The sequence below is a fragment of the Neoarius graeffei genome, chromosome 2 (genome assembly GCF_027579695.1).
Source record: "Neoarius graeffei isolate fNeoGra1 chromosome 2, fNeoGra1.pri, whole genome shotgun sequence".
Taxonomy (NCBI): Eukaryota; Metazoa; Chordata; class Actinopteri; order Siluriformes; family Ariidae; genus Neoarius; species Neoarius graeffei.
The window spans coordinates 86,999,617-87,026,040 of NC_083570.1; the positions used below are offsets into that span (position 1 = coordinate 86,999,617).

The following is a 26,424-nucleotide window of genomic DNA, read 5'->3' on the forward strand; positions in this document are numbered from 1 at the left end:
TCATTTTATTAAATATAGGAATGCATTTTTGATAGCTATTTTGTCACTGCTATAGCAAGTTATGAGTGTTTGAAATATGCTCTGTAATATATCAGTCCATATGTCAAAGCAATGGCCATAAATGAGATTCGTTGAGACCTGTGCGAGACATCGCAGAACGGAAATAAAATGTACAGCGGAAATCAAAGTGACCAACATCTGCCAGCGTTGTCAAAAGACACGCACGCCCTCTTTCGAATGCTGATGTAATCAAGCCGGAAGTTTTGTTTGTTTTGATAGCAATCAGGAAAGTTTGAAAAAAGTAGGCAGTAATTGTCATTTAAACTCGTTTTTGTGCAATATTTCATTTGGAAAACAGTTTTCAAAACGGAGGCTGACACCTGGCTGACGCTTCACGTTTCAGAGTCTTGCCCAAGTCTCGTGAAGATCGCGCGGATAAGTGACGCCTGCCGTGGACCAAACAAACTAAATTCAACATGACTAAAAAATTTAATAGGCCGATAAGTATAATATTTACTTGCAGTTATTTGCCAAAACGAGTCACGATATAAGGTTACTAAAACCGAAAACATAATTGAATAACACGTTAATTCAGAAATAAAACAAGTTTAAAAATGACTTCAGTTCTCCTTTAACATATAAAGTGCCTTTCTCACACCCAAGATTGCTTTCCAGTTACAAAAACAAACAGGGGGAAAAAAAGAGAAAAGTCTTCTAAAAGTTGTCAGGATGTAACTCTAGTGGCATACCTGCTCACAGTCCCGCTGAAAGGCACACACCGCCTGCACAGCTGCTGCAATGTCACCAGGCAACAGCACTCGCAATATCGCGCCATGGATCCACAAACTGATGATTGTAAAACGACCAAGTGACATTTTTCCAAACTTCAACTGTCTGGTTTTGTTGAGCCTCTGCTCTGAGATGCTTTTCATATCATCACAGTTATAAAGAATAGTTAATTGAATGACTGTAGCCTCCCTGCCAGCTTAAACCAGTTTAACCATTCTCCTCTGGCCTCTCTCACCAACAAGATGTTTCTGCCTGTAGAACTGCTGCTTACTGCATGGTTTTATGTCTGTTTTATTTTCCACCCTTTCTTTGTAAACTCACAAGTGTGTTGTGTGTGAAAGTCCCAGCAAATCAGCATTTTCTGAACTACTCAAACCAGCCCATATGACACCAACAACCATGCCATGGTCAACGTCACCGAGATCGTCGTTTTTGTGATGTTTGATGTGAACACGAACTAACTGAAACTCTTGACCTGTATGTGCATGATTTTCTGCATTACTCTGCTGCTACATGAGTTACTGATAATTGCATGAATAAGCTGGGGAAAAGGTGTTCCTATTAAAGTGGCCAGTTAGTCTACGTTATAATATTAATGTGATCAGAACATGATGATAATAACTAACAGTTCTGGCTGTTCTGTGTGTGTAGGTTTGAGTGGCTGATCAGTATTGTGCAGGAATTCAGAGTTAGCTCTGACCTCAGGCGGCTGATAGGGTGTTGGCTACAGGTGAAGTTTTCAGGGACGTTGTTTTTGAACAGATGAGTAGGAATTCCCCTCCACTTCATACAGTCCTCACACTGAATCCATGACACATCCCTGAGAAAAAGAAAGAGAACAAGTGTGCTGTTTTTCAGTCTACTGTAAATAGTGTTTTGCGGCGATCTGCCTTTCAACAGAATTCAGCTTCCGCCCGAGAGCTGCGCTCAAGATTTATGGCTTCCTCCATGAAGTATGCTAATTGGCTGCCATCAGATATAATTTGAATTGAATCTGATGACTCAAATCACATGCTCCTCATTCATAAGTTGGTCTGTTTGCTTGCCTACTGCTGTACTGGTATTTGCAGATTTGAGTCTAATGGTGGCGGCACGGTGGTGTAGTGGTTAGCGCTGTCGCCTCACAGCAAGAAGGTCCTGGGTTCGAGCCCCGGGGCCGGCGAGGGCCTTTCTGTGTGGAGTTTGCATGTTCTCCCCGTGTCCGCGTGGGTTTCCTCCGGGTGCTCCGGTTTCCCCCACAGTCCAAAGACATGCAGGTTAGGTTAACTGGTGACTCTAAATTGACCGTAGGTGTGAATGTGAGTGTGAATGGTTGTCTGTGTCTATGTGTCAGCCCTGTGATGACCTGGTGACTTGTCCAGGGTGTACCCCGCCTTTCGCCCGTAGTCAGCTGGGATAGGCTCCAGCTTGCCTGCGACCCTGTAGAAGGATAAAGCGGCTAGAGATAATGAGATGAGATGAGATGAGTCTAATGGTGTGTAGAACCCCAACTCCAAAAAAGTTGGGACACTGTGTAAGACAGAAATAAAAACAGACTGTGAAGATTTGCAAATCATGGAAACCCTAGACTCCATTGAAAATAGTACAAAGACAACATATCAGATGTTGAACCTGAGAAATTTTATTGTTTTTTTGAAAAATAGATGCTCATTTTGAATTTGATGTCAGCAACACGTTTCAGAAAAGTTGTAACCGGGGCAACAAAAGTTGAAAAATGAAAAATTTGTGTAATGCTAAAAAACAAACAAACAAATAAACAAACAAAAAAAAACCCTTATTAGGTTAATTGGCAACAGGTGAGTAACATGATTGTGTATAAAAAGAGCATCCCAGAGAGGCGGAGTCTCTCAGAAGTAAAGATGGGGAGGGGTTCACCGCTCTGTGAAAGACAGCGTGGGCAAACAGTGCAACAATTTAAGAATAACGTTCCTCAATGTAAAATTACAAAGAATTTGGGGATCACATCATCTATGGTACATAGTATCATTAAAACATTTAGAGAATCTGGAGAAATCTCTGTATGCAAGAGACAAGGCTGAAAACTGACATTGGATGCCTGTGATCTTCAGGCCCTCAGGAGACACTGCATTACCGGTAAAAGCAGACACATGTCTGTAGTGGAAATCACTGGATGGGCTCAGGAACACTTCAGAAAACTATCATCAATGAAAAAGTTAATTACTGCATCCATAAATGCAAGTTAAAAGCAGATACAAACAATATCCAGAAACACCACCACCTTCTCTGGGCTTGAGCTTTTTTACGATGGACTGAGGTGAAGTGGAAAATTGTTCCGAGGTCTGATGAATAAAAAGTAGAAATTCTTTATAGAAATCATGGACACCATGTCCTCCAGGCTAAAGAGGAGAGGGAACATCCGGCTTATCATCAGCGCACAGTTCCAAAGCCAGCATCTGTGATGGTATGAGGGTGCATTAGTGCACATGACTTGGGTAGCTTGTACATCTAGGAAGACCTATTAATGCTGAATGATATATACACGTTTCAGAGCAATATGCTGCCATCCAGACAAAATCTTTTTCAGCAAGACAATGCCAAATCGCTTTCTGCACATATTAAAACTGCAAGGATCCATAATAAGAGTCTGGGTGCTAAACTGGCCTGCCTGCAGTCCAGACCTGTCTCCCATTTAAAACATTTGGCGCATTATGAAGCATAGAATACGACAAGGGGAGACCCCGAACTGTTGAGCAACTGAAGTTGTATATCAGGCAAGAATGGGACAACATTTCTCTTTCAAAACTACAGCAACTGGTCTCTTCAGTTCCCAAACATTTACAGAGTGTTGTTAAAAGTAGATGTAATGCAACACAGTGGTAAACATGCACCTGTCCCAACTTTTTTGAAATGTGTTGCTGACATCAAATTCAAAAAGAGCATATATTAAAAAAAAAAAAAATTTCCCAGTTAAAACATTTGATATGTTGTCTTTGTACTATTTTCAATGAAATATAGGGTTTCCATGATTTGCAAATTATCACGTTCAGTTTTTATTTACAGTTTACACAGCGTCCCAACTTTTTTGGGAATTGGGGTAACATTTCAAAGACACACACACAATTAACATAACTTAGGATTGGTCATATTTTCATTCAAAGGTTTAACAGCATAGATAATTTTCTGTGGATTGAAAAAATGAAAAGGTGCAATAAACCTAGAATAATTGTGATAAACAATCATGAATAACATTTGACTTGATGTAAAACCCTGTTCAACCCAAACGAGACAGAACTTTTCCTGCACCTCAGATGGACTGATGTTCACTGATTTGTTATCAGATGAGGTGAGAAGAAATGAGCTCATTTTGTCCATGTTAAGGCAATGAATGTAGAGACATATCACACGAGCTTCAGTGAGTTCTGTACAACCTGCTGCTCTACAACCTATGAGCTGATTTACTGATAAGGTTCTTGCTCTTCCTTCTGGTTTCAAGTCTCAACTCAACTGCAGACCTGACCGAACTGCTTCCGTCTCTTTATCACTCCAAACCAGCTCAAGAGCTCTGTTGCTCTCTCTCTCTCTCTCTGTGTGTGTGTGAGACAGAGAGAGAAAATGCATGAACAATTTGTGTAGACGTGGTTTAACAGAAAAATGATCTACTGTCATGATAGGCTGTTCTCATTGAAACAAGACTCACCATTCCTGTTGCCTAACCAAACATTATTTCATGTTATTATATACCTGTTTTATTTATTTAAATTTTGTCTTGTTTTGCATCTGCTGCTGTATAACACTTTGTATGAAAGGTGTTATAGTTAAGGACTTCCTGAAATGCAGTGTGTGCCTGATCTGTCTAATCAAGCGCATTCTTTCACCACATGACAAACCGTACAGCTTACACTATTTCCTCTTCTTCGTTTTCTTCCTCTTCCGCCACCGCCTCCTCTTCCTCTTCCTCCTCCTCCTCACTCTCGTCATTTTCCTCAGTATTCCCTTCTAAGCTTTTTCTCTCCAGAGCTCTGAATGCTCTCTCTTTTGCTTTCTTTTCCTTTTTTTCGCGCCAGTAGTCGTTGAGTTTGATGCCGAGGGCAGCCAGAGTGAGCCTGAGGGAAAAACGACAACATAATTCATAATGGCTTCAGTCTACGCTGAAAGTATTCAGTAGTGACATGAGGGTCTGTAGGTGTATTTTTAGCAGCAGAATGCTTATATAGCAAGATTTCAGGTGTATTTAGTAAAGACAGAGACAGTGATATAGTGAGAATCAGTTTACCTGTACTCTTTGGTATACTCAAAGTCCTGCTTGTTGTGAGCTGGTTTCAGAAAGTTACACTCAATTACTCCAATAACACCCACTCCTGATCTCAGACCAGACGACTGTTAGGGGGAGAAAAAAATCAAATATGAAAGGATTAAATTTCAAATATGTTGTTTGTCAAATATTTATACAGGAAGAAAACCACAGTGACTAAAAAGAGTCACACAAAAGTTGTTCAGCAAGAAAGAGCGAATCTCATTCCTGTGTATGATTAGACTATAATTATATTCAGTACCTTGATCTGGCAACCAACTTTCTCATAAGACTTGATGAGCCTGTTGTTGTGGTACATCATGATGCCGTAATGATCTTTGTTTTTGTGGTTAAATCCAAAGGTAATCTTCACCCGTTCATTCTGATTTGGCCATGGTTAAGAAAAATGCAAAATTCAAATAGCCTTGAATCAACAACATAACCTGCATGACACCTGAGCTAGGTGTATCAAATGTTTCTTTCTGTGACCGAGTGTACAAGTGGGCATGCTCTCATTGAGTAGAAAGTATAGTTCCGCCCTGCCTCACTGCTGATTCAGAGTGATACAAATCAATCATGATGCAAATCAATCAATCTTTTAGGTCTCATTTGTATATACACAGCACTTTCCTCCATGTGTGCTCAATTTAGAATGTGTACGCAACAGGCTTGTAGTACTCGAGTCCAACTCGTGTCCTAATTTTAACGACTCGTGACTCGACTCGGACTTGAGCACTGATGACTCTGACTTGGACTCTGACTTGTGCATTAACTGCATTAGGACTCGGAAAATGGAGACGAGGACTCTGATTTTTTCTTTATTTTTTTGTAACATGCCATAATAATTTGGCATAAGAGATTTATATCTACATTAATTTTGTACTAATTTCGTGTCAGAGTGTCACACCTGCGCACCTTGGTGCGTGCATCAGATAGACTCTCAGGGGTGCTCCGGACAGCGCGCGTGAGAGTCCGCTTGGTGCGCACGCCTTAAATGACTCGCACCTGCACAGAATTAAGGTGCAATCAGCGCGCCTATATAAAAACTGTGAAAACACACTTACTTTGTGAAGTATTGAGTTGCGTTGCTGACATGTTACTGAGCCTTATTTCCTTGTTTGGGTTCCTGATCCCTGATTTCCTGTTTCTCGTCTTTGATTCTGTCGAGTCTACGATAGCCTGTTTTTGCCTCGCTTGACTGATTGCCTGTTTCACCGTTTTACCATTTTGCCTGCTGTTCTGGATTGTTTACCTGTCTTCACTTGTATTAATAAACACACCTTCTGCACTTACAGCCGTCTCCCAACAATCTCTGACAGAATACTTCACACTCCCTGACAAAGAGAAGCACATTCACCTGTTCATGCGTCATGTTCAGGAACAAACTAATGTTAATGGCGCTGAAACAGACACCGTCAAATGGTGCGGTTGGAGTCTTGGACTCGACTCGGACTTGAATTTTTTTTAATGACTTGGACTTGACTCGCACTTGAACACTGGGGACTCGAAACTGGACTCAACTTCAGCTATAAGGGCTTTTCAGATTTGTACAAACTTGAGGCTGTTTACACCAAACAGTGCACTTCACTTCCAATACCAATTCCCTCCTTAGCCCTACCACTTGGCCCCACCCCTCCTTTTTGCATTCCCCAACATTGGGTAGGGTGTCCCAATTCTTTTGCTCATTTAGCCCTCCAGATGGCCCTTGAAACGGAGCTTTTTCAGATGCAGACTACAAACGAGGTACCGTAGTAGAAGAAAATTCCCAGAATGCTTTGTGAACTCTGGCAGTGTAACATGCATTGTGGCTACCTGTGCAGGGGAAAGAAACCGCTAAATGTATATATCTTCGCAAATAATCATGCAAAAATGTAAAATCTGTTGGAATATCTTCGTTTATTCTATCCACATTCACTGGATATGAGCAATCGTGTGCTCTGATTGGCTACTCTACTACAAGGCTATCAGCTCATATACCATGAGTAAAGAAAAACAAAATGGCAGAGCGTGTTGCTGAACCAACTGAGGACGAAATAAAAACTTTACTCAAAAGCAAAACCCCCCAAAATACAAAAAAGCAACAAAATATGGAATGAAAGTATTTGATGGTAAGACAATACATGTTTCCACTTTGTGATGGTCCAGATCCCACATGCTTCTAAGCCCAGAGGAGTCAATGGCTCTTCTGGACATGGTTAATATAAGGCTTCCTTTTGCACAGTAAAGTTTTAACTGACATTTGTGGATGTAACTCTGTATTGTAGAGCTTGACAAAGGTTTGCCAAAGTAATCCTGAGCCCATGTGGTTACATCAGCTATAGATGGATGACAGTTCTTGATGCAGTGCTGTTTGAGGGATCAGAGCTCATGGGTGTTCAGATTAGGCTTGTTCTCTTGCCCTTTATTCACCGATATTCCTCCAGATTCCTTGAATCATTTAATAATATTTTACACCGTAGAGGGTGAAATATTCAAATCCCTTTCTATCTTTCTTTGAGGAACATTCTTTTTAAACATTTCAATAATTTTCTCATCCATTTGTTGACAAACTTGAGATCCTCGGCCAATCTTTGCTCCTCAAATACTCGGCCCTTCCTGGACACTGACTTTGTGCCAGATCATGATTACAATCACCTGTTGACATCACCTGTTTCAAATCACATCATTATTTAATTGTTTTAGCCCTAAATTGCTCCGTCTCAACCTTTTTATTTTGGAATGTATTGCAGGCCTGAAATACAGGAATGGATGTATATTAAAAATTGAAATGAAGTCAATTTAGAAATCACTGCTTTCTTTTTTTAATTTGCATTTTCCATACTGTTCCAACTTTTTCTGATTTGGGGTCATATATAAATCCCCTACATTTTTTTTCTTTATTTATGCTGATAATGTTTATATTGTGTACAGAATATTTATGTCATCTCCGTGAGTTCTTGTATGTTCCCTGATTGTTCACTAATAATAAATAAATTAAAAAACAAACAAACAAACAAAAAAAACCTCTGTCCCGAATGGGAATGTGTATTATGTATGCTCCTGATGATGCAACGAGTGGTGGACCATTTCCTAGGTAAAGATTTAAATCCCTACCCCTTAGAGCTCCATTTTATACAGCCACTACCCGGTCAAGGGCACTCCAAAACTAGGAGTAGGGCCAAGGGGGGTGGATTGGGATTGGGTCTTAGTCAAGTGTAACCTGACTTTTAAACTGATCTTTTTTACCTGACAACTTGGTGTCGAATGTATTTCCTGTTCGAGTTTGACCGTAACAAAGAAAGAAATGCTGAGATGCTGAAAGAGAAAATTTAAACACTAGGAATGTATCCCTAAAACCTGTTGCTTCATTTTGTGTACAACCCCGATTCCAAAAAAGTTGGGACAAAGTACAAATTATAAATAAAAATGGAATGCAATGATGTGGAAGTTTCAAAATTCCATATTTTATTCAGAATAGAACATAGACAACATATCAAATGTGTAAACTGAGAAAATGTATCATTTAAAGAGAAAAATTAGGTGATTTTAAATTTCATGACAACAACACATCTCAAAAAAGTTGGGACAAGGCCATGTTTACCACTGTGAGACATCCCCTTTTCTCTTTACAACAGTCTGTAAACGTCTGGGGACTGAGGAGACAAGTTGCTCAAGTTTAGGGATAGGAATGTTAACCCATTCTTGTCTAATGTAGGATTCTAGTTGCTCAACTGTCTTAGGTCTTTTTTGTCGTATCTTCCGTTTTATGATGCGCCAAATGTTTTCTATGGGTGAAAGATCTGGACTGCAGGCTGGCCAGTTCAGTACCCGGACCCTTCTTCTACGCAGCCATGATGCTGTAATTGATGCAGTATGTGGTTTGGCATTGTCATGTTGGAAAATGCAAGGTCTTCCCTGAAAGAGACATCATCTGCATGGGAGCATATGTTGCTCTAGAACCTGGATATACCTTTCAGCATTGATGGTGTCTTTCCAGATGTGTAAGCTGCCCATGCCACACGCACTAATGCAACCCCATACCATCAGAGATGCAGGCTTCTGAACTGAGCGCTGATAACAACTTGGGTTGTCCTTCTCCTCTTTAGTCCGAATAACACTGCGTCCCTGATTTCCATAAAGAACTTCAAATTTTGATTCGTCTGACCACAGAACAGTTTTCCACTTTGCCAAATCCATTTTAAATGAGCCTTGGCCCAGAGAAGACGTCTGCGCTTCTGGATCATGTTTGGATACGGCTTCTTCTTTGAATTATAGAGTTTTAGCTGGCAACGGCAGATGGCACGGTGAATTGTGTTCACAGATAATGTTCTCTGGAAATATTCCTGAGCCCATTTTGTGATTTCCAATACAGAAGCATGCCTGTATGTGATGCAGTGCCGCCTAAGGGCCCGAAGATCATGGGCACCCAGTATGGTTTTCCGGCTTTGACCCTCACGCACAGAGATTCTTCCAGATTCTCTGAATCTTTTGATGATATTATGCACTGTAGATGATGATATGTTCAAACTCTGCAATTTTACACTGTCGAACTCCTTTCTGATATTGCTCCACTATTTGTCGGTGCAGAATTAGGGGGATTGGTGATCCTCTTCCCATCTTTACTTCTGAGAGCCGCTGCCACTCCAAGATGCTCTTTTTATACCCAGTCACGTTAATGACCTATTGCCAATTGACCTAATGAGTTGCAATTGGTCCTCCAGCTGTTCCTTTTTTGTACCTTTAACTTTTCCAGCCTCTTATTGCCCCTGTCCCAACTTTTTTGAGATGTGTTGCTGTCATGAAATTTCAAATGAGCCAATATTTGGCATGAAATTTCAAAATGTCTCACTTTCGAGATCTGATATGCTGTCTATGTTCTATTGTGAATACAATATCAGTTTTTGAGGTTTGTAAATTATTGCATTCCGTTTTTATTTACAATTTGTACTTTGTCCCAACTTTTTTGGAATTGGGGTTGTATAAGCGAGTAGTTTAACTGGTTAAGAATACAACAGAGTTCTCTCTGTGTTTATGGAGGGCCTCCACATACATACTCCAAATGAAAAGTCCATAAAAGGATACAATGAATTGTGGCTTATAAACATCATTTTCAATCATAGACAGACTCTTTGCCACTAGTTTGGTCTGAACTTTCTTCTGTCTGAGGATGATCTGAATTCTGGGTTTCAGATACAGAATGCTGAGATATGCCTGAGAGAGAAACAGAGATAAATGTTACTTTTGTTTCAGTTAACTATTCCTGTCTCATTTCTTCATGTGAGCTGATTTAAATCGCTCTTTCTTATCTCCTCTCGGAGATACTTTCTCCTTCTTATCTAAGTTTCTTATCTCCTTCTTATCACTCACTCGGAGAGAGTAATCCATCTCGGGGACGATATGGTCAGTTCTGTGAGGTCCAGAGTAACGCCTCTTAGCTTTCCCCTCCATCTCCTCTGATCGGAGCTCTGGCAGGCGGATGTCCTCCACATCGGCTTCAAAATCAAACTCAGGCTTCCCATCTTTGTTCCTATCAGTGACGGCACGAAATGAGCTGCTCATTCCATAATGCAAATACAGTGGTGCTTGAAAGTTTGTGAACCCTTGAGAATTGTCTATATTTCTGCATAAATATGACCTAAAACTTCATCAGATTTTCACACAAGTCCTAAAAGGAGATAAAGAGAACCCAGTTAAACAAATGAGACAAAAATATTATACTTGGTCATTTATTTGTTGAGGAAAATGATCCAATATTACATATCTGTGAGTGGCAAAAGTATGTGAACCTCTAGGATAAGCAGTTAATTTGAAGGTGAAATTAGAGTCAGGTGTTTTCAATCAATGGGATGACAATCAGGTGTGAGTGGGCACCCTCTTTTATTTAAAGAACAGGGATCTATCAAAGTCTGATCTTCACAACACATGTTTGTGGAAGTGGATCATGGCATGAACAAAGGAGATTTCTGAGGACCTCAGAAAAAGCGTTGTTGATGCTCATCAGGCTGGAAAAGGTTACAAAACCATCTCTAAAGAGTTTGGACTCCACCAATCCACAGTCAGACAGATTGTGTACAAATGGAGGAAATTCAAGACCATTGTTACCCTCCCCAGGAGTGGCTGACCAACAAAGATCACTCCAAGAGCAAGGCGTGTAATAATCAGCGAGGTCACAAAAGACCCCAGGGTAACTTCTAAACAACTGAAGGCCTCTCTCACATTGGCTAAGGTTACTGTTCATGAGTCCACCATCAGGAGAACACTGAACAACAATGGTGTGCATGGCAGGGTTGCAAGGAGAAGGCCACTGCTCTCCAAAAAGAACATTGCTGCTCATCTGCAGTTAGTTCAAGATCACGTGGACAAGCCAGAAGGCTATTGGAAAAATGTTTTGTGGATGGATGAGACCAAAATAGAACTTTTTGGTTTAAATGAGAAGCGTTATGTTTGGAGAAAGAAAAACATTGCATTCCAGCATAGGAACCTTATCCCATCTGTGAAACATGGTGGTGGTAGTATCATGGTTTGGGCCTGTTTTGCTGCATCTGGGCCAGGACGGCTTGCCATCATTGATGGATCAATGAATTCTGAATTATACCAGCGAATTCTAACGGAAAATGTCAGGACATCTGTCCATGAACTGAATTTCAAGAGAAGGTGGGTCATGCAGCAAGACAACGACCCTAAGCACACAAGTCGTTCTACCAAAGAATGGTCAAAGAAGAATAAAGTTAATGTTTTGGATTGGCCAAGTCAAAGTCCTGACCTTAATCCAATTGAAATGTTGTGGAAGGACCTGAAGCGAGCAGTTCATGTGAGAAACCCCACCAACATCCCAGAGTTGAAGCTGTTCTGTATGGAGGAATGGGCTAAAATTCCTCCAAACTGGTGTGCAGGACTGATCAACAGTTACCGGAAACATTGCAATTATTGCTGCACAAGGAGGTCACACCAGATACTGAAAGCAAAAGTTCACACACTTTTGCCACTCACAGATATGTAATATTGGATCATTTTCCTCAATAAATAAATGACCAAGTACAATATTTTTGTCTCATTTGTTTAACTGGATTCTCTTTATCTACTTTTAGGACTTGTGTGAAAATCTGATGATGTTTTAGGTCATATTTATGCAGAAATATAGAAAATTCTAAAGGGTTCACAAACTTTCAAGCACCACTGTATCCTTACATCAAAACCCAGGATTTTATTGAACAGTTGTTGAAGCAGGTAATAACTAGAAGGGCATGTGGTAGAGTACATACCTCCACCAAGCAACATATTATCAACATGAAAGTCAAATCACTTGAACCTAGGAGCTAAAGCTGTACACCAAATTTAATCAAAATCCGTTCACTACTTTTTAAGTTACATTGGGAACAGGCAACAAAATCCTGGATCATCATACAGTACATATCCAGATTTGCATCCAAATCTAATCAAGTGTTCCTTTGCCCATGGCTCACCTTTCATCAAAATCCATCCACTACTTTTTGAGTTACATTGGGAATGGTCAAACAAACAAAGGAAAAACAGAAGCTCCGCCAACTTTGCTGGAGGAGTTAATAATTTCCCCTAGCAGCCTGTCAGTCTTTGAAAAGGTAAGACTTGTGAGTAGTGCTGGTTTTTGTTGGGGTTTTTTTTCTGAATTTTAGTGAAAGCGGAGACCATCCCAAAAGTTTCTTAAACTAGTTTTATAGAATGTTACTGAACCAAACAAGGTATGGTGGTTTAAAAAGAAACTGATACATAATAACAAACAATGTATTGGTGAGGATTCAGCAGCTACCAACAGTACACTGTACACAGGTTTTTTTCCATTCAGTTCATTAAAAAACAAAACAAACTAGAAAGGCACTCAGTAGAACACATTCCTCCGCCAAGCCACATATTTGGATTTGCATCAAAATTGAACCAATTGTTCCTTGGCCCACCTTTCCACAAAATTTAATCAAATCCGTTTGCTACTTTTTGAGTTACTGTATGTTGGGAACAGACAAACAAACAAACGAGTCAAAAACAGAACCTCCTACAGTTTATGGAGTTGGCGGAAGTAACTGTGTCTACACTGTTAACCAGAAACCACAGTGTACAGTCAATGGAAATATTAAAATCATACCGATGAATGAAACGAGATAAACACCATTTCTACATGTATTGTTGGAGCTTACAGGGTGCTGTAAAAACAGTGCCCTAATATTTCTTAAATAAAATAATCGATATAAAAAATAAAGAAATGTATAATATTGAAAAGAAGAAAAGTAAGAATTTATATTGGTTTTAAGTTTTCTGAAATTCTGAAAATGTTTTGACATAAACTGAAAAATGACTACAATCTCGAAGTTTAAGTAGAAAGATGAAATCGTGAAGGAAAGTGTGAAAAGTTCAAAACTTTTAAAGATAAGACGAGTGATAGAGATGTAGGTTTTAAGCAGATATGAGCAGAGTTAAAGGAGAACTGAAGGCAAATTTTTTATTATCAAAATTCTATTTCTCATTTTATTAAATATAGGAATGCATTTTTGATCGCTATTTTGTCGCTGCTATAGCAAGTTATGAGTGTTTGAAATATGCTATGTAATATATCAGTGCATATGTCAAAGCAATGGCCGTAAACGAGATTCGTTGAGACCTGTGCGAGACATCGTAGGACGGAAGTAAAATGTACAGCGGAAATCAAAGTGACCAACATCTGCCAACGTTGTCAAAAGACGCGCACGCCCTCTTTCGAATGCTGATATAATCAAGCCAGAAGTTTTGATAGCAATCAGGAAAGTTTGAGAAAAGTAGGCAGTAATTGTCATTTAAACTTGTTTTTGTGCAATATTTGATTTGGAAAACAGTTTTCAAAATGGCGGCACTGACACCTGGCTGACACTTCACGTTTCAAAGTCTCACCCAAGTCTTGTGAAGATCGCGCGGATAAGTGACGCCTGCCGTGGACCAAACGAACTAAATTCAACATGACTAAAAACCAAATAGGCCGACAAGTATAATATTTAATTGCAATTAGTTGCCAATACAAGTCACGATATAAGGTTACTAAAACCGAAAACGTAATTGAATAACACGTTAATTAAGAAATAAAGCAAGTTTAAAAATTACTTCAGTTCTTCTTTAAACTTTACCTCTGTGGCAGGTTTGTCTGTTCATTCACACTTCAGTAGACACAGTACATGTATGCTTATACTGTATGTTACTGAAATCATGCGTGAAAGGTTTCTGTTTTTAAATGACATTTTATCAAATAGTCTAGAGTCTTTTTTAAATATGTAGCTACAGATAATGAGATGTGATGAGTTTATGAGTTTAAAATAACAGCGCAATCGGCATTATACAAATTCCATACTCGGGATCACTGTCACTATGGTTACTATGTGAGATACAAGCGTTTCTGAAAATCTAATTCTGACCTTTCGTACAGATAGAAACAGGCAGAGCAAGAGAGTGACCCTTAAAACAACAGATGTTCTTCTAACCATTAGAAAGTTTGTTTTTGCAGGAATATGTGTATGGGTTGATGAGATTAGATTATGCTGGTATAGCTAGTAGCAGCTCATTCAGTTGCTGGTTTGTCTTTTACCTGCGTATATTCCAGATAAGGATCTTGGTGCCCTTCTTGCCTGGGATGGAGTTGAGCTGTTCCTGTAGTTCAGACTGTGACTTGAAGAGAGAGTGTGTGAGGATGGCTCTCAGACTGGCCTCTGAATCCTCTGTTATTACCAAAGACTGTGAGACAACCAAAGTTAAGGAGGGACAGTAAGTAGGAGGAACACACATCCACTCGCACAGTGAGCATTAGGATTTTCCCTTTTCACACTTGCAAATTTATAACGTTTGGCAGGCTTAGGCTACGGTTAGGAGTTGAGTTAATGTTTATATCTTTTTTTTTTACAACTTAATTTGTATAAAATTAAACAAAATGAAAATCACATAACCCCCCTTGCTGTATCTGTATTTTATGAGATCGGTTTCCACCAACACATGGCCTGTAACCAAAATAACAACAGGGACTTCTTTAAATAATTCAGTTACTTCTTCAGTATACAGTACATTCTTCAACGTCAAACCCTTCAGCATCTGTGCACAACACAAATCTACTGTTAAGGCCTCTGCATGCTCTTGCGACAAGGCTTTCGCAGATAGCTTTTCGCAGACAGTTGTAATTTATTGTTGAGCGGGGAGTAATAGGCATGCGCGATGTTATTCACCGGCACAACGCAAGGGGGCGCGAAGTCGCTAGGAGTAGTTGGTGGGTGTGGTTAGTGGAGTGTTTATCCTCCGGTTACTTATAATGACTAGAACTTTTTTTTTTAATAATGACTAGAACCGGAGTCGTATAGATGTACGTACTTCCTCAATCAACCGCTCTTCGTGCTGCTCCATCTTCGCTCATGTTTTTAAAAATGCCAGTCGTGAAAACAAAACAAACCGGGAAAGTAGGGACGCGGAAGTGCGTGTACAGCAGATGTAGAGTGGACCAATCAGAGCCCTCTTGTCTGCGACGCTGTCTGCGAGGCTTCTGCGGTGGTCACAATTTTTGGGAGGTGCGCGCAGAGCGTCTGCAAAGGTGGGGGGGTTACGCAGACGCTATCTGCGACACCGTCTGCGAGGACTGGGTTGTCAGCATAAATTGGCCTTTATAGACAATTATACGGAAAATGTCATTTAAATTTTTGTTAGCATTAACATTATCAGTGTAGCTTCCACCGTGCTTCTGTAATCACCAATAAAGCGCTTCTTTCGTCAGTAGACATGGTCATGGTTTAACTCATTTTCTTCACTCCTGACAAAACCATCCATCCATTCATTCATCCATTATCCGTAGCCGCTTATCCTGTGCAGGGTCGCGGGCAAGCTGGAGTCTATCCCAGCTGACTATGGGTGAGAGGCGGGATACACCCTGGACAAGTTGCCAGGCCATCGCAGGGCTGACACATAGAGACAAACAACCATTCACATTCACATTCACACCTACAGTCAATTTAGAGCCACCAGTTAGCCTAACCTGCATGTCTTTGGACTGTGGGGGAAACCAGAGCACCCGGAGGAAACCCATGCAGACGGGGAAGAACATGCAAACTCCACACAGAAAGGCCTCCGTCAGCCACTGGGCTGAAACCCAGAACCTTCTTGCTGTGAGGCGACAGCGCTTCTCCACTACACCACCATCCTGCCTCACTGACAAAACCAGTTCCTTTATTTCAAACTAAAATTATCTGGTGCTGAAAAAGAGCTGCACAATTGAATTTTAAGGGGAAAACGTCACCTAGAACCATATAATTTTGGTTTCCAAATACTCAGTACTCCAGTTCGTATATTTATATTTCACTTGATTTAGTTTTGATGCCATTAAAATTTTCACTCTATAACCATTACACATGAAACTTTTCCCTACACTATACTTTATACATAGTAAACAGTACAAAGCCACCAAGCACATTTAAAAAAAAAATCTATTGACAATTACCTAAATCTAAGTATGAAAAAAAATATTTTGGTAGAAAACTGATTCACTGGTTCAAATATCTATTCTCAAACTTGTGTTAAATTACTTCCAGCATATTTAATAATTATTCCACGAAATTGAGTCGTACATGAGCTGGTAGCCGATGAGCCGTGTAGTGCTGAGTTGTCTTTCAGCCATGTACGATGAGACTGAGTGGAATAACTGTTTTATTATATCTGCATTCACTGGATTTTGAGAAACGGAGCATTTTTATTTTTTGCAAATTCGATAAACAAAAACTTTATACAAAATGTCTGACAAAATCATTTCTGCTTAGAATGTAAACAATGGCGAAATTGCAGTAGCAATTTGTAAAAAAAAGTTTGTGTTAACCTTTGTATATTATCAGGCCAAACAATCAAGGGGGTGTGGCACGGTGGTGCAGTGGTTAGCACTGTCACCTCACAGCAAGAAGGTTCTGGGCTCAACCCTTGCAGTCAACTGGGGCTTTTCTCTATGCGGTTTGCATGTTCTCCTTGTGTCTATGTGGGTTTCTCCCAGGTGCGCTGGTTTCCTCCCACAGTCCAAAGACATATGGCTGTCGACACTAAATTTCCTGTGCATGTGTATGTGAGTATGAATGGCTGTCTGTCTCTCTGTGTTGGCCCTGGGATGGATTGGTGACCCGTCCGGGGTGTGTTGTGCCCGATGTCAGCTGGGATTGGCTCCAGTTTCCCCATAACCCATAACAGATAAGCAGTATAGAAAATGAAATGAAAAATGAACATTCAAGGGTTTGTAAACTTTTGATCAGGGCTATTTGGGTGATTAAAGTTATCATGAAGATTGAAAAAGCAGACACAATTATGTGATAATAAATGGCTTCACCTGACCAGTAAATCAAAGAAAAGTTTTCTGTCAGTCATATTTAGCAAAAAAAATGGCCAATATTTCACAAATTCTACCAGGAAATGTAAACATATCAGCACAACTGTATACAATAGATATAAGGTATAAATAAAGTGTGCAGCCTGCTTATAAAGGATATTAGTCTGTTGGTTGAATGGTGCAATAGGTACAATGACAGCCTGAGCTTTGATGGCATGCAGGAAGGTCTGCGAGAGCATGCCAACACTCTGACATCCTCCATTCTTCGTGAAGATCAGAGCATCACGCCCCAAACGCATTGATCCTGATTTGAAGCCATTACCGTAGATCCCTATGGCTTGGTGACTGCCTTTGGCAGCTCCTTTCTCTGTGAAACCAAAACTACAGAACGAGAGAAAGTCAAAAAGACAAGAGACTATAAATCAAAACATATTAAGAGACAAAGTTAAAATAAAACATCCATGATGTGTATAAAAAACAGAAATGTCTATAGCACGACAGTGATAAACACAACCATGTTTTAACAGAGACATGAGGGAAGTAAAAGAGTTTCTCCAAGACATGATGTACATAATTTGCCCTGGAGCTACAGTAAGTTGAGCAAACATTGGAAATAACTGCATGATGGCGACACTCCAAGTATATCATTCAAAGTCCTGGTCCTGGATCTAAGACAGTTTAAGGTTCATAAAAAACGTTTACAAATAAGACTAAATTAACCTATCTAAACACCTGTCAAAATACAGTGGCGCTTGAAAGTTTGTGAACCCTTTAGAATTTTCTATATTTCTGCATAAATATGACCTAAAACTTCATCAGATTTTCACACAAATCCTAAAAGTAGATAAAGAGAACCCTGTTAAACAAATATAACAAAAATATTTTACTTGGTCATTTTTTTATTGAGGAAAATTATCCAATATTACATATCTGTGAGTGGCAAAAGTATGTGAACCTCTAGGATTAGCAGTTAATTTGAAGGTGAAATTAGAGTCAGGTGTTTTCAATCAATGGGATGACAATCAGGTGTGAGTGGGCACCCTGTTTTATTTAAAGAACAGGGATCTATCAAAGTCTGATCTTCACAACACATGTTTGTGGAAGTGTATCATGGCACGAACAAAGGAGATTTCTGAGGACCTCAGAAAAAGCGTTGTTGATGCTCATCAGGCTGGAAAAGGTTACAAAACCATCTCTAAAGAGTTTGGACTCCACCAATCCACAGTCAGACAGATTGTGTACAAATGGAGGAAATTCAAGACCATTGTTGCCCTCCCCAGGAGTGATCAACCAACAAAGATCACTCCAAGAGTAAGGTGTGTAATAGTCGGCGAGGTCACAAAAGACCCCAGGGTAACTTCTAAGCAACTGAAGGCCTCTCTCACATTGGCTAATGTTAATGTTCATGAGTTCACCATCAGGAGAACACTGAATAACAATGGTGTGCATGGCAGGGTTGCAAGGAGAAAGCCACTGCTCTCCAAAAGAACAATGCTGCTCGTCTGCAGTTTGCTAAAGATCACATGGACAAGCCAGAAGGCTATTGGAACAATGTTTTGTGGACGGATGAGACCAAAATAGAACTTTTTGGTTTCAATGAGAAGCGTTATGTTTGGAGAAAGGAAAACACTGCATTCCAGCATAAGAACCTTATCCCATCTGTGAAACATGGTGGTGGTAGTATCAGGGTTTGGGCCTGTTTTGCTGCATCTGGGCCAGGACGGCTTGCCATCGTTATGCTTGCTGAATTACACCAGTGAATTCTAAAGGAAAATGTCAGAACATCTCTCCATGAACTGAATTTCAAGAGAAGGTGGGTCATGCAGCAAGACAACAACCCTAAGCACACAAGTCGTTCTACCAAAGAATGGTTAAAGAAGAATAAAGTTAATGTTTTGGAATGGCCAAGTCAAAGTCCTGACCTTAATCCAATCGAAATGTTGTGGAAAGACCTGAAGCGAGCAGTTCATGTGAGGAAACCCACCAACATCCCAGAGTTGAAGCTGTTCTGTACGGAGGAATGGGCTAAAATTCCTCCAAGCCGGTGTGCAGGACCGATCAACAGTTAACGGAAACATTTAGTTGCAGTTATTGCTGCACAAGGGGGTCACACCAGATACTGAAAGCAAAGGTTCACATACTTTTGCCACTCACAAATATGTAATATTGGATAATTTTCCTCAATAAATAAATGACCAAGTATAATATTTTTGTCTCATTTGTTTAACTGGGTTCTCTTTATCTACTTTTAGGACTTGTGTAAAAATCTAATGATGTTTTAGGCCATTTTTATGCAGAAATATAGAAAATTATGAAGGGTTCACAAACTTTCAAGCACCACTGTATAATTAAATTAATGACTACACTCATCAGCCACTCTAATAGAAACTTGTTCTTGATTCAGATCAGATTACACATCGATCCAGATCCCTCTCCTCACACTGCCCAGTGAAATAATGCATGCACATACCTTCCCTTAGATATGACTTTTAGTTATTTCTATTTTTATTTTATATTTATGACTTTTAATTTTTATATTGCTATGCTTTTAAACTTCTGTAAGGCTCCAATGCTGAGAGACTTGTTTCTGTTTCTTCTCTTGTCCAACACATTTCATTGCAATGTTATTGATCCTGTGTTAACATACAGTACATATGACAAATAAAATTGAACTGAACTAATAGTAAGATTCCTGTTCTTGGCTGGCAGGAGTGGAACCCAATGTGCTCTTCTGCTGTTGCATGCTGAGATGTTTTTCTGCTCACCACGGTTATAAGGAGTTGCCATGAGTTACTATATCCTTCCTAGCAGCTCGAACCAACCTGGCCATTTTCCTCTGACCTCTCTTATCAACAAGGCGTTTGTTTCCACCCACAGAACTGTTGCTCACTCAATGTTTTTTGCTTTTCACACCATTCTGTGTAAACTCTAGAGACTGTTGTGTGTGAAAACCCCAGGACATCAGCAGTTTCTGAAACACTCAAACCAGTCCATCTGGCTCAAACCAACACTCATGCCACAGTGAAAGTCACACTTTGAGATCACAATTTTTCCCATTCTGATCTTTGAAGTGAACATTAACTGAAGCTCTTGATTTGTATCTGCATGATTTTATGCATTGTGCTGCTGTCAAGGGATTGGCTGATTAGAGAACTGCATCAAACAGCAGGTGGATGGGTGTTTCTAATAAAGTGGCTGCTGAGTGTATAATACAAACTGATATATAAGTTATATGGATTCAACCAGACGCGCAGCTTGTGAACAGGCAAAGCAGGCAACTGCTTGGGGCCCCCTGGGCCAGGGGCCCCCCAAGAGTCGGGGCCCGAGGGCTTATTTATTTTGTTTTTTATTGTTTTTATTGTTCTTTACCATTGTATTTTCACATTTGGAATTTAAAAAACTTTGGTTTCATAAATTTTTCGTTGGTGTCAGATTATTTATAACATATTGGTGATGAACACTGGTCAGAAGGGCCCCCTGGAAATTTTTGCTTGGGGCCACAACAGACTCTAGAATCGCCTCTGGATTCAACTTAGGATAAAAATTATATATAACAGATAAAGAATAACACATTTATAATGTTTATAAAGATATTAATCTGATATTAGGAAACTCGGAATCCTGCCATTTCTACTGGAGCAATCTGTACAACATACACTTTGAGCAAACTGAGATCTCCTGTGAAGGACATCTGACTCACCTGAGCATCTTGTGCAGTTTACTTGGTGTCATCCCACTGCCATTATCAGTAAAGCTAAGACACAACTCGTCTTTTACAGTGACCACATCGATCCAGATCTGCTTGGCTGTGACTCCGGGGTCAGATGCATTATCTAGCACACAGAAAGGGAAGTTACACACGTCTATCGATAAATAATCCAAAGAACTCAACAGACTACTTTTCATGTCAAACACCCAGTTGTATGCCATGAGATCAGAGTAAACAAAAGTGTTTAAACCACTGGGCCAAAAAAAAAAAAAGCCATGGGCAGAAACTAATAACTGTGTCACAGTAGGTTTATTTGCATACTCTGAGTCATACTGCAATTTCTATGTTCCAACTGAAAAAAAAACCCCACACGCAATGAACACAATGAACAAATGCCTGACTATCTCAAGGACTTAACTAGGTATTTTGGTCCCCGACAAAATCCACAGAGTTAAGCAAAAGGCTGTTTTCTGTTGTTGGATGGATTGTAGCTAGAAAGCAGTGATATCATGACCAAATTTCCTTTTGAACTGGTTTTCAGTAATGAATCACTCAAACAGGTCCACATGCACAATGGCATTACACTTTTATTGTTGGCCGTCTGTCCATTGCTAGCGATGATGACTGCTTCATTAGGATGCGCAGAAACGCAGATGGGCCACGAGGCCTGCACCAGAGCGCACCAGACTTATTCTCCTCTCCTAATGCAGCGCCTTGCACAGTAAGGTAAGACAAACGATGTCGTGCCCCCATCGTGTTGTCTCTCTGGACCTCCAGACCTGATGCCAAGTGGTGCACAAAAGTGCCACAGACTTGACGGGTATGGAAGTTGCCCCACAGTGACAACTGACTTGCCAAGTGATGCCAACCGCTGGCCATTTGAGCGGCTCTTCCGCATGCCATCTGGTGGTGTGCCATTGACCCTGTTGGGTTCATATGCAACATTGCACCGAAAAGCACCCTGCTGCCAGCACCTTATTGGTGATGTGCTATTTAACTCATAGCTGGAACCCAGGCAGGTGCTACCACTCTGGGTCAGAGCGGACCTGGGAGCAATGGTGATTAAGGGGTAACTCCACTTTCCCCAATACTCAAGTCCTCCCGGACCTAAGACTCACCACCGGTTGGAGTTTAAAGTCATACCCAGGACTATATTGTTGGTGGAGGAATTCAAATACCCTTTTTGATAAGAACAAGTCAACATTTTAATACAGCACTGAAACAAAATTAACTGTTACATTTGTGTCTGTATTCTGTATCAGGACTCCACTGTGCAGGCCTCAACGTTAACTTTTGCCTTCCTTGAATTTCCTTTTGCCCTAAACTTTTGCAGTATTTCAGCAAGTTTTCAAGTCCACGGTTCAAGGCAATATTGATATGGGTTCTAGGGGTATAATTGGGTTATTTAGACAAACATACCTAAAAAACATTTATTTTTAAAAACAACATTTATTTCTGCAACAGAAGAACAAGACAAGCCCTGAAAACATGAAACATAAATCAATATCATATATGTAAGACTTCCGTACGGTACTAGTATGTAATACGTCTTTTTATACAGAGTTTAGGACACAAAGCACACTTCATTTTGCCTATAACAATGACTAGCAATATTGCAAAGATTAATTATAAAACTAAAAACATTATAAAATAGGAGTCTGTACTGCAGTACTGTCTTATCATTCAGTTTGCCGTTGCATTTAGGAGGAAATTAAACAACCTGTCTTCCTCATCTACATCAGCTTCCTGTGCAGCCTTTGTAAATTGTGGGCACCGTTCACGCTGTCCCTCCATCCACCACAGGTGGACTGCCCTCTCAGCATTATATGCATCAAGATCCGGGCCCTGTAGCCCAGGGGTTCTCAACCTTTTCTGCTTTGAGGCCCACCTATTCATACTTGCACCGAGTCGGGGCCCATTAAAAATATCCCCAAGTATTTTGGCTTATCTATTCTATTAGAATCTAATAATCCATTTTAAAGTGTATTAATGGGATGCAACATCACTCCCTGTTACAGATGGGAATTTAAATAAATGCAATAAAAACAATTTTTTAGAGTGTAGGTATTGTATTTAAAACTGTATGGATGTGCCAGAAGCCAAACCATGCATGCAGGGTATTCTCAGCCAAAAGGGATTAATGATCCAAAAGTGGAGTCTGGTCCATTAAAGGAATACTCCGGAGTGAAATGCTTTTTAGGTCTATTTTCGCATTATTGGGAGTGCATACGTTGAGTTGCTACCACAATCACATCAATCGGATGTGTTTTGAGAAAATTCGTTTTTTGTGATTTCAACCGGTAAGCGCTAACACGGCAGTGCCCGGGTCATGTCTTTTTGCCGATACAAAACGCTAGTTTTAAAACCATTGCAAAGCTCAAAACAACATGACAGTTCTGTGGAAGTGAGTAGAGGGTTCCTACAAACAAAATGAAGTATCCCTGGCTCTGCAAGTGCACAGACAGTGTGTGTAGAAGAGTAAATACAAAGCCAGTGACCTTACCTGAAGTTGGTCCTCCTCAGACGCCATCTTCAGTGGACAGCCCGTAAAAGTTGAGTGCCGAGTGCAGAGCCCATCCCGCTGGAAATGCACAACATACCACAATTGTGCATTTCCAGCGGGATGGGCTCTGCACTCGGCACTCGACTTTTACGGACTGTCCAATTGCATGCCATTGCATGATATTTTTTGTGGTTTATATTGTAAGAAAGCATCATTAAATCATTAGTAGATTTGATTTGCTTTTGCTTGGTATGGATTACTAAAATAACAGCTACATTACTGTGGCAGCGGGGGCGTGGTCAAGCGTCGTTCTGTGACTGGAGGGCGGAGTCAGGGAAGGTAAGTGGCAGAATCACTACACCTGATGTCAGTTAACATGTGTTTGTGTGTCTTCCCCAGTGACCGCGCCCTATATAAGGAGAAAGAGAGCAGAGGAAGAGAGCTCTCTCCCCAACCAGACGACCTGTGTGTGTGCGTGCGTAGGTGGCTGGGAGAGTTTAAAAATCACTGAAAAGTGCCAACAAAGAGTTTTTTTTTAACTCAGTTCTGGCCTGCCGTCCTTCTGTGCTCCACCCACCCGTCCGAATTGCTACAGTGGTGCCGAAACCCGGGAGTCGGAGCACGAAGAAGAACAGCCCCATGGAGTCCTCCCCCTTCGCGGACCTGGTCCACGCCCTCGCCACAGCCCAGCAGAGCCAGCACCAGGCGCTAGTCGCCCTCCGGAAGGAGCAGGAGCAAAGGTTCGAGGCCCTGGTGCTGGCGCAGCAGGAAGATCGTCAGGCATTCCGGCACCTCCTCGCGTCGGCGGGGTCCACCACCTCCACCACCGCGGGCCCTCCCCACCTCACCCTAACGAAGATGGGCCCGCACAACGACCCCGAGGCCTTCCTCGCGCTCTTTGAACAAGCAGCAGAGGCCTCGGGCTGGCTTGTGGAACAGCACGCGGCGCGCCTCCTCCCCCTGCTAACGGGCAAGGTGCAGCTGGCCACGCTACAGCTTCCCGCCGCCAGCCGGCTGGTCTACGCAGACCTCCGCCGGGCCGTCCTCCAGCGTGTGGGGCGCACCCCAGAACAACATCGACAGCACTTCCACGCTCTGCGCCTGGAGAAGGTCGGCCAGCCGTTCGCGTTTGGCCAGCAACTCCGGGACGCCTGCCGGCAGTGGCTGAGGGCTGACAACCGCGACACCAAGGGAATCGTCGATCTGGTGGTACTGGAACAGTTCATCGCCCGACTACCCGAAGGGACCGCGGAGTGGGTCCAGTGCCATCACCCGGCGTCGCTGGATCAGGCCATCGAGCTGGCGGAGGACCATTTGGCGGCTGTTCCGACGGCAGGACAGCAGATCTCCTCTTCTCCCCTCTCCTCTCCCTCTCTCTCCCCCTCCCCTTCTGTGTCTCGTCCTCGCCCCGTTCCCCCACCGTGGAGGTGGGGGCCGGCTCCACCCCAGCCGGCCCGCTGCACCCGCGGTGCCCTCCTGTTTCCCACTTCCGTGTCTGTCTCTTACCCCCCCCCAGGTGAGTGGGCCCAGAGTGCCGGTGCAGAGAGAAAGCCTGGGTTGGTTTGCTGGCGCTGCGGGGAGCCGGGCCACCTCCAGTGGCAGTGCTCGGCAATGGAGGTGGGCGCGGTGGTCCGGATCCCCGACGCGCCAGGAACCGCTCTCGACCGGGCCAGAGCATATCGCATACCGGTAAGTGTCTAAGGGGATACGTATCAGGCTCTGGTGGACTCTGGCTGTAATCAGACCTCAATCCACCAAAGCCTGGTGCAAGACGAGGCATTGGGGGGAGCACAATTGGTGAAGGTGTTGTGTGTGCACGGGGATGTTCACAACTACCCTTTAGTGTCGGTCCACATTCGTTTTCAAGGGGAAAAATTTAGTGTAAAAGCGTCGGTTAATCCTCGCCTTACCCACTCGATAATTTTGGGGACTGATTGGCCAGGATTTCGGGAATTAATGACTCATTTAGTGAAGAGTGGGTCCTGCCATAGTTCAGCAGGGGGAGGTCCCGGTGTGGCATTGGCGGGAGCAGCTGTCACAGAGCCGTCTACGTCATCACCGCGTCAGAGCGAGGAGCCGCAGGCTCCTCCTCCTTCTCTCGGGGAATCGCTCGCGGATTTCCCGTTAGAACAGTTGCGGGATGAGACTCTGCGGCATGCGTTTGACCAAGTGAGAGTAATCGATGGTCAAACGCTCCAGCCAAACACCACCCCGTCCTTCCCCTATTTCTCCATTACCGTATGAGGGATAGGTTATACCGAGTGACGCAGGACACTCAGACTAAGGAGCCGATTACACAACTTTTGATTCCAAAGAGCCGCCAGGAATTGGTATTCCAGGTGGCTCACTTTAATCCCATGGCTGGACACTTGGAGCAGGATAAGAGACTAGCCCGAATAATGGCCCGGTTCTATTGGCCAGGGATTCGCAGCGATGTCCATAGGTGGTGTACGGCATGCTGCGAATGCCAGTTCAGGGTTCCTACAGATATTTTATGTTGAATTTACTACCTTTTTACTACCTTCACAATTTTTTTTACTACCACAGCGACAATTTGGATTTGGACATTTTCTCACAATTTAACAAGGTAATCTTTGAGTGTATGTGTTAGTCCAAGTGAATGTGCTACATATAAGTTAGTGACAACTCTACCCAAAGAGTTGGATTGATGAGACAAGATAGAAAGAAAATGTGAACGTACCGGTAGTGTAACTCTTTCCCTTTGGACGCATAATAGAACCTCCCATTGCTAGGGCTACACATGGAGTAATGCATATTTGCATAAAAGAAAACAAAATTCCACATATAAGTTATAATTTTATTGAACTGTGAAACTGTGGCCCATAACCTCTTAATGG

General features: G+C 41.7%; 1 protein-coding gene across 1 annotated transcript in view; it reads right to left on the reverse strand.

Annotated features, from left to right (window-relative positions):
- The window catches only part of zgc:152774 (uncharacterized protein LOC553526 homolog), a 60,372-nt gene that overhangs the window by 23,695 nt on the left and 10,253 nt on the right, over nucleotides 1-26,424 (reverse strand). The window contains exons 3-11 of the mRNA XM_060915137.1: nucleotides 21,055-21,187; nucleotides 17,514-17,735; nucleotides 14,601-14,747; nucleotides 10,388-10,547; nucleotides 10,103-10,231; nucleotides 5,304-5,423; nucleotides 5,024-5,127; nucleotides 4,650-4,853; nucleotides 1,490-1,609 (exon numbers count right to left, since the gene is read on the reverse strand). Of these exons, the coding sequence (XP_060771120.1) occupies nucleotides 1,490-1,609; nucleotides 4,650-4,853; nucleotides 5,024-5,127; nucleotides 5,304-5,423; nucleotides 10,103-10,231; nucleotides 10,388-10,547; nucleotides 14,601-14,747; nucleotides 17,514-17,735; nucleotides 21,055-21,187 (1,339 nt within the window). The remainder of the gene's footprint in view (nucleotides 1-1,489; nucleotides 1,610-4,649; nucleotides 4,854-5,023; nucleotides 5,128-5,303; nucleotides 5,424-10,102; nucleotides 10,232-10,387; nucleotides 10,548-14,600; nucleotides 14,748-17,513; nucleotides 17,736-21,054; nucleotides 21,188-26,424) is intronic.